Raw genomic sequence first — 8,262 nt, 5'->3', positions numbered from 1 at the left:
CTGGGAATTCAGGCCAACTTATCAGTTCAAAATAACTTAGTCATCTCTGCCATTTGTTCAAAGAAAGGGCTTTACCTTGTTTATTAAAGTGGTAAGCCACTGATGCTACCTATTTGATAGGTGAAAAGTCACTGGTAAAACGTCAAACATACACCACGCCACCCTGTTACCATATCTAAAAAGCCCAAGGGGGAAAATAATTGTGCCTCTCCATTTCAGATACATTGTAAAGAAAAAAAACCTAGGTTCCCATTTAGTAAGCAGAGTACCCCACATCTAAGTGAATAAACAAGTATACCACACAAACTCTCTCTAGAAGAGTTTGCGTTAAAAAGATCAGCTTCACAATTTTATGGCCTGAGTCCTGCAGTCTCGAACACAGGGAAGCCTTCCTTCATGCCAAGAACTTTTAACCCTAGCCTCCACACATGGAGATTCCCACTACCCAATCCCCACACTTCGGGGAAGCCCAATCTTTCCAGGGTTTCTAATTCTGCGTTCCTCAAAATCCCTGAAAGGTTAGGTCAGATGAGTGTGGAGTGGTTTGGGGGTTCTGGAACTAGACTTCCTGGGTTCTAATACCAGGAATTACATATATACTACATATAATAGTTAAGGATTCAGTGACTACACAGACAAGGCACTTAATAGTGGCTACTATGTGTTATTCACTGTTATGCTTACAAGTATTTACCTAGACTAGCACTCAAATGAGTCTATGAAATTCCTAGAAGAAACAATAAAACTAATTTCCTATAGGTATAGGGCTCTAACACTTAATAGAGATGGATGTAGAACCTTAGGCAGTTTTCACTACCCAACTGTTTTCCCTTTAACAGACTGTTACATCCATGTCTCAGGACTACAAGAAAAAGCATGTGAAAGCCCCTTCAAGCATTCATGTGCAGTGATTTTAAAAAAGTTTTATGTGATGATCTCCGACCATCAAAATTATATTACAACCTTTAAGTGAGGCATGAAACATTAAATTTTACAATCTTGCTTCCCAAATTGTCCTTCTCTTGGCTATGGAAGGCCTAAATAACGTGATGCCAAATAAAACTGGGTGGTTAAAGGACAGGAGGATCACACACAAGGGAAACTGTCATAACTGTTAGTCATCACTGTTTTGAACAGTTCACACTTCTTTGCCCATCTTCTGACTAGCCAAGAATTGTCAACGGTACTAATTTAAAAAAAAAAAAAAAAAGGCTCACCATACCTCACTACTACAGCCTTCTCTACCAGGGATTTTAAATGTGTCAAATGTGCATGGGGAAGGAGGATGTAGCCGTACTTCCTTCAAACAAAACAGACAAAAGCAGTTTTATAATCTTTTATTATCAATAACAAACAGCTGCTTTAACGTCTTTGCCAGGCAGCTGTTAAAGGGTGGGTGGACGGACACCCTTGACCCTAACAAGGAAAACTCAAATTAAGCCTTTACGTACAAGCAAATTTAGAGCTCTTTTAAGTGTCCAAGGCTATTAATTAGTTTAAGTGAGGCATTAAACTAATTCTGTATTAACATATTTGAATAACCAGGAACTAAAACGTTCAAATTTTTTCTAGTACAAAAAAATTAAATTTGCTTTAGTTATAAAAGAGCTCTGTCAATATACACAAACTATATACTTCAGACATTCACAAAAATGCGAGCAGAAGGCTTATCAAAAACATTTAATACAATTAGTTTTCAACAACCCCTGGTGGTCCACATCTACAAAGATACCCAGCCCAACCCAGCCCAACCCCCCTCCAAATCCCACCCCCACAGAAAAGCACATACTTACCAGAATTTTTAGCAAGTATGGTTTGGGAATTTTTTTTTTTTTTTTTTAGAAAAAGAAGGCCCCCAGGGCAAGTTATTTACAGTTTAATTGCCACTGTCAACTGATCTGGACCTTGACCGGGACCTGGACCTGGACCTCTGGCGATCCACAGATGCTGGAGACTTAGATCTACTTGAAGAACCACGTTTCTGGCTCTTCTCAGGCACAGGAGACCTACTAACAGAACGGGACTTGCTCCGGCTCCGGCTCCGGCTCCGGCTCCTGGACCGGCTGTAAGACTTGCGACTCCGGGAACGAGATCGGCTACGAGACCTCGAGGAACTCCTGCTCCGGGAACGAGACCTGCTTCGTGACCTACTAGGAAAGAAAAAAAAACAGAAAACAAAAAACAAAAAACACTAAGTAGCAGGCCCTACAAATCCATTAAATAAAACTTTGACCTAAAAATTTAAACAGGACGTCCCTGGTGGTGCAGTGATTAAGAATCCGCCTGCCAATGCAGGGGAAACGGGTTTGATACCTGGTTCAGGAAGAATCCACACGCCGCGGAGCAACTAAGCTCGTGCGCCACAACTACTGAGCCTGTGCTCTAGAGCCCACGAGCCACAACTAGTGAGCCCAGGTGCTGCAACTACTGACGCCCGAGCACCTAGAGCCCGTGCTCCGCAATAAGAGAAGCCACCGCAATGAGAAGCCCGCGCACAGCAACGAAGAGTAGCCCCCACTCGCCGCAACTATGAAAGCCCAAGCGCTGCAATGAAGACCCAACACAGCCAAAATTAAAAAAATAAATTTATATTAAAAAACAATTTAAAGAGATACCTGTGCCTTTTGCTGCCTTCAATTAATTTGATTTTTCTCCCATTTATTTCTTTTCCAGAAAGTTTTTCAATAGCATTCTTTAAGTCACCATAAGAGGCGAACTCAACTACCCTACAAAGAAAAAAATGCCATTTGTAAAGTTACATACTTCTTGTAGTCTCACAAACTGTTATCAGTCTAGTTTAAGTACCTTTTTAATGTTCATTTTGCTATTGCTATATTGAGTCATCTCTTTACAGATAAAACAGCATGAGAGCAAGACTCTGCAACCTCCAAACCGTTGACATTTTAAGCTAGATGATTCTTTGGGGGTGAGAAGCTTTCCTGTGCACTATAGGATGATTACTAACATCCCAGACCTCTTCTCGCAAGATGCCAGCAGCACCCTCAATCATGACAACCAAAACGTCTCCAGAACTGCCACATGTACCCTGAGGGGCAAACTCAACCCTGATTGAGAACTGCTACATTCCAGCATGTCCAAATTTTGAGAGCTCAAACATTCAGAGTAAAACTTTCAGAATACTTTAAAAGGCTCTCATACTCCAGTACATACTCACCCTTCATTTAATTTAGGTCGATGTGCATCTGCAAAGGTTACTTCCCCAGCTTGTCTCATGAAATCTTTGAGATCCTTAACACAAGACGATTGTGTTAAGCAGAGAAAAGGAAACATGACACACAAACAACCACATTGTATAAAAACAAGACTACTGAAAGAGAAGATGTTAGATAAAGTACAAACATGGTATTCACCACACTTGTATTCTATCAGAATTTAAAAATAATATATGTCAGGGCACGAAATAAGCAAATAGCATATTGCTTTTAAGCAAAATGCCAGGAAATTCAGATTTTAACATTAAAGTAGTATTAGTCTATACTGAGCTCAATACAAAAGGAAAAAAACAAAACAAAAAACAAAAACAAAACAAAAAGAAACAATACATATTTTTAAAGTAAAGACTAAAGTAGAAATTTTATATTTAAAAACAGAACATTTACAAGACACCAATTATCTTGTGCCCCATATGTCATTAAAAAAGTTTACTTTACCTTTATTATTATTTCCCTAGGCTAGTCAAGCAGCAAACCATTAATCGGTCGGAGAAACCTTCATGACATATGCCCGACTGGCTCTTCGCCACCCACTTGAAGGACACTACCCAATCGATGGAAGCCTTTAATCGCACAGCCCTCCCTATCAGCGGACTACTGGCGGATGCAGACACGTTCTACTCTTGTGTAGTTACCAAGGACCACTTTACTGCGATCAGGATTCCAACGACCACCTAATTTCGTATCTTTCAACTCTTTTCGACCAGGACCTCTTATTCGGAAGCGTTACAGGAAGACAGCTCTCAACTTAGGGATCAGATCACGTTATCAACGCTCTGGGATCGCTGCAACCTGGCACTTCAAGGAAGTGCACCGATTACGTCTAGACCGGCAAACACAGATCTAGAGGTGGCCAACTGATCACTGTAGGAGCTGACTGGCAAAGTCAACCAGGCCCAACCAAGAGTGACCAAGACAACGATTAGGATAACCCACAGGCACTCCTCGTCATAAGGCCAACGACACAGATAGGCTGGCAAATAAAGGGTTTAATATTTGGTTAAAATTGATTTTAAAAAACAAGAAAATATATCCTCAAAACATTTACATTTGATCACTAATATTAAAGTTTGAAATATCCCCCAATTACATTTAATTAAAATTTTAAAATTACGATTAAGTCCATTAATTTAAAAATAAAACTACTTTTAATAAAACATTAATAAAAACATTAGCTACCCACTAATATTTAAAAAGCCACATTGAAATATCTCAAAACTGTATTTCAACAAACCTGCCAGCTGACTCTTGAAGATAAATTCTCAACTATAAGCCGATTTTCTGTTCTTACAGGTGGAGCATTTCTGAGGAAGAAAATGAGCGCTCACAATGGAAGAAATGAAGCAACGTGCACTTATGGTGTTCAGTTGTGGGCAAGTTCAAGCAATCAGATATGACAAGTCATTCAAATGACTTCCGCCAACAGTTTCTGCATTACTTTATGACTCACACACTTACAGGAACAGTGGACGTAACAGAACTGATTGTACATAAACAGCAAAATCACTTATCGCTAATGGTTTTTAAACGTTAAAGACTCCTCCTGCAGTAACGCTTGTTCAAAGCAGCCATCCACCATCCATCACATACCGTCTATCATTTCGAGGTCTGCGACTACTAAAACGGTCTGAGTAGCGTCCTCTACCTCTTCCGCCTCGAGATCGAGCCCGAGCATGTTCAATTGTAACCCTACAGAAAGGGAAGAAACATCTTCATTACCCACTTAAGCTATGTAAGAGACCTATTTAGAAATAAATACCCAGCTGACCTCGTCTGCTCTATTTCTGTGGTGCTAACTAGTGATAAAACGAAAAACGAGGTCCTCACCTTTCACTGCAGAGTTCTTTTCCATCAAGTTCATATACGGCATCATCTGCATCCCTGGGATCCTCAAATTCCTAAAATACAAACGTGAAAAAACCCAAATGCTTCACACGGCTTTAAAAGTGTATTCTACAACCCATTAAAACCAGTAAATACCTGTGAAAGCCCAGGAAGAGTATCTTAATGACAACAGCATACAGCTCAGCCCCATCAAAAAGCGACCAGCAGTGACTTCTCTCAGCCAGTAGTGAGACTCTTTTATCCCTTCAGAAAATTCACTGCCTTAAGGATGCAAAGCATTTCCTAAAGATACTCTACCTGGACTCAATAAAATCAAAGGCACTGCTTACCACAATCTTTACCCTCTTAACAACAGATAAGTCAACCAGTTCTAAATACTCACCACAAAACCAAAGCCTCTTTTCAGATCAATATCTCGTATTCGTCCATACCCCTTGAAGAATCTTTCCACGTCTTTCTCCCGGGCCGCTGGATTTAGCCTCCCGATGAATACGCGACAGCCACTCATGTCCGGCTAGTACCTCCTGTCAGGAAATAATTCCATTGAGATAATACCGGTGAAATGTCAGAAAAATGCCTGGTCAAGGGATCAAAAACATAAACGGCATAAAATAAAATGTTTACCCGGTGATGTTATAAACAAGACTGCCAAGAGTGCCTCTTAACTAGGCCAGGTCCCTTGCAGACAAAATTAAAACTCGGCTCCCAACTCGATCCTTCCCTGGGCCCAGACCGCAGCAACCGCAACGCCCACTGCCGCCTCTGGAACTGCGCAGCCGCACTCTCTCCCCGGCTCTTCTGGCCCCCTCCCGTCTGCCGCAGTCAGGAAAGGCCGAGAAGTGCGGGCGGAGCCGACCCCCCCTCCGCAAGGCCAGCCCAATGGCGACGGGCCGCGCGCGCGTCGCCGCCTCCCAGGAGAGTCACAGCGGGTGGAAGCCGGAATCTCGCGACGCCACCGCCTCGCCTGCGCAGACGGCGGCGGGCGGCCGCGGAGCAGGCACAAAATGGCGGCCTCGGAGCCGGCGGTGGGGACAACCGCGCGTGCCAAACTCCCTGTCCCCTCCCCCTCTCCCGACCCCACCGCTCCGGGTCACCGTACCCGCCCTGGGACAGCCCCGACCACACCCCGAGCAAAGGTCTCGGCCCACTACTCGCCGGGTTCGGAGAGTGAAGGAGGCAGGGAGGGGCACACAACCCCTCTGTAAAAACGACCGTGACCAGGACCGCCCCTCCCCCGTCAGGTCCCCTCAAACAATACCCAAAGGGAGACGTGCCCCAGCGCCCACCTCGAATAAACTGCGCTCATTGGACGCCGTCCTCCGCACAGAGAGCAGCCCTGACCACTCGCGATCTGAGCGGCCATGAAGAAGCCTCGATCCGAGAAGCCTTTCCCTCAAAGTGAGCCACTCACCTACCGGACAGGATCTTTGGCAGCTGAGACGCAGAGAGGTCCGTAGTCTGCGACGGAGCCGGCAGCCTCCCCGCAGACCAGGACTCAACTCGGCTACGTCTCTCCACAACTGACGCACTTAGCTGCTCTGGCGTCCCACAAAATGGAGGGCGCGTCCCTGCGTCACTTCCGGGACCGCCCCTGGCACCGCCCCATTGGCTCGGGGAAAGAGGTGTCGGGGGTCCGGGCCTCTTTATGGTGACGGCCTAAGTGACCGGCACTCGCGGTGGGCGGGGCCGAGGGGAGGGACCTGGCATGGGCGTGGCCGTCAGGTTCTCGGCGCCGGAGGGGCCGCGGTGGAAGACTGGCTGGTTCCCCTTAGGCCGTGAAGTTCAGTTCATAATTATCTCCCCCATAAAAATACCCTAAGGCAAATGACACCTTTTGTTTGTTTGTTTGTTTGTTTTCGCCGTGCTGCGGCATGCAGGATCTTAGTTCCCCGACCAGGGATCATACCTGTGCCCCCTGCGGTGGAAACCCTGATTCTTAACCACTGGACCACCAGGGAAGTCCCCACACCTCTTTTTTATCTGAAGTTTTTTTTTCAATACCCTGAAGCATACTGGGTGAAAGAAACTCAGGCTTTGCAAAAATATCTGGCCATCTCTGACCCCTTGCTGCTTGCAATTTACGGTTGCACTTTGGAGGGCGCTCCCTGATGCTCAAGTGAATATTTTAACCATATCACGGACTTACGGGTTAGTTATAGTAAGAAGTCTAAGGAGCTGCAGTATTGTTTAAATGGAAGGTTTGGGGGTCATGAGATACTGAAATCGGGACTGTGGCTGGAAGGCCATCTGAAATTGAGGCCAGAATGCAGACTTCTGCTTTTCCACACTCTAGGATTGTGCTGGCTAAGAAGGTGTTTCAAGCTACTTTTAAATCCAAACGGTATTTGGTTAACTCCTGTGCCTGTTTCTGTAATGTAACACATAAAAGTCTACCATTCTTCAGAAACAGAAAGTGTGTTTTCAAAGTAAGTGTGAAACGGTAGCCCTTTACATTCTTAACTCTGCATTTTCCCAGTAAGGTTGGCAGGCTTAGAAATTTAGGCAGTAAAGAGAATGATGGTGAAAAAGTTACTTTTCTTTAATTTAACCCCATTTTTGACAGATGCCCAGAATCTAGGGTTGCTGCTTGCAACTAGAGTTACACAGAAATAAAGTAGTTCAAGAAAGAGCAGAGCTACCAGCCCTTACTCTGACCTCCAGAGCCCTTGGGAACTCTGGATTAGAACTTGGATAGTTTGTATGGCATGAACTCATCCATTCATACATTTGTACATTTATTTTTAAAAGCGCCTCTGCGAGTACAGAGCAAAATTGTGAAGTTAGTTATGGTGTGGCAAATTAAGGATGGATTTAAAAGAAAATATGTATTTGTTAAATTAAAACACTTACTTTTAGGTGCTAGCCTGATAAACATAGGCATTTTATCATGCACAAATTGTTCCAAACCTGTACTTATTTAATTGCATTTGTTTGCTTTCTGCATAATTAAAAAAAAAATCAGCCTCCCAATTATTTTCTACATTCTGTGTTGAATATGGAAGCAACATCTTGTGATTTCACTCACTAAACATTATTTTTGCTGCAATAAGAGAAAGTAATCTGGAAAATATTTTCTGGGGTGAAAAAGAAGAATGATGGTGCTGTACACCATAAAAAAAGTAGCTGCTCTCAGCCCGAGGTGTTGTGATTTTCTTCAGGATTAATTTTTTAATAAAGTCTCTTG

General features: G+C 43.7%; 1 protein-coding gene across 6 annotated transcripts; it reads right to left on the bottom strand.

Moving 5' to 3' along the window:
* Positions 1–1,322: 1,322 nt before the first annotated feature.
* On the bottom strand, positions 1,323–6,640 carry SRSF5 (serine and arginine rich splicing factor 5). 6 transcript variants are annotated; one of them, XM_036843281.1, is made up of 8 exons: positions 6,490–6,640; positions 5,461–5,602; positions 5,061–5,131; positions 4,824–4,922; positions 4,468–4,537; positions 3,176–3,249; positions 2,616–2,726; positions 1,323–2,150 (listed from the first exon to the last, which is right to left on the bottom strand). In XM_036843281.1, the coding sequence occupies exons 2-8, from the start codon at positions 5,584–5,586 to the stop codon at positions 1,877–1,879; spliced, it is 825 nt and encodes a 274-aa protein (XP_036699176.1). In that variant the 5' UTR covers positions 5,587–5,602; positions 6,490–6,640; the 3' UTR covers positions 1,323–1,876. The 6 variants fall into 6 exon arrangements, with proteins under 6 accessions (XP_036699176.1, XP_036699178.1, XP_036699180.1 ...); XM_036843283.1 differs by having other exon boundaries at positions 6,494–6,638; XM_036843285.1 differs by having other exon boundaries at positions 1,323–2,147; positions 6,494–6,638.
* Positions 6,641–8,262: the final 1,622 nt, after the last annotated feature.

This window comes from Balaenoptera musculus, chromosome 2 (assembly GCF_009873245.2).
Source record: "Balaenoptera musculus isolate JJ_BM4_2016_0621 chromosome 2, mBalMus1.pri.v3, whole genome shotgun sequence".
Taxonomy (NCBI): domain Eukaryota; kingdom Metazoa; phylum Chordata; class Mammalia; order Artiodactyla; family Balaenopteridae; genus Balaenoptera; species Balaenoptera musculus.
The sequence above is the reverse complement of the archived record's forward strand: the minus strand, read 5'-3'. Positions and strand labels throughout refer to the sequence as shown.

What these genes read in the sequence shown, in the direction of transcription:
- SRSF5 (XM_036843281.1), bottom strand. Translation starts at nt 5,586, where the DNA reads ATGAGTGGCTGTCGCGTATTCATCGGGAGGCTAAATCCAGCGGCCCGG. An exon ending in AGACCTCGAAATGATAGACG is followed by an intron (nt 4,538 to 4,823) that starts GTATGTGATGGA and finishes TTTCTTCCTCAG; the next exon opens with AAATGCTCCACCTGTAAGAA. An exon ending in GAAGGCAGCAAAAGGCACAG is followed by an intron (nt 2,151 to 2,615) that starts GTATCTCTTTAA and finishes TTTCTTTCCTAG; the next exon opens with TAGGTCACGAAGCAGGTCTC.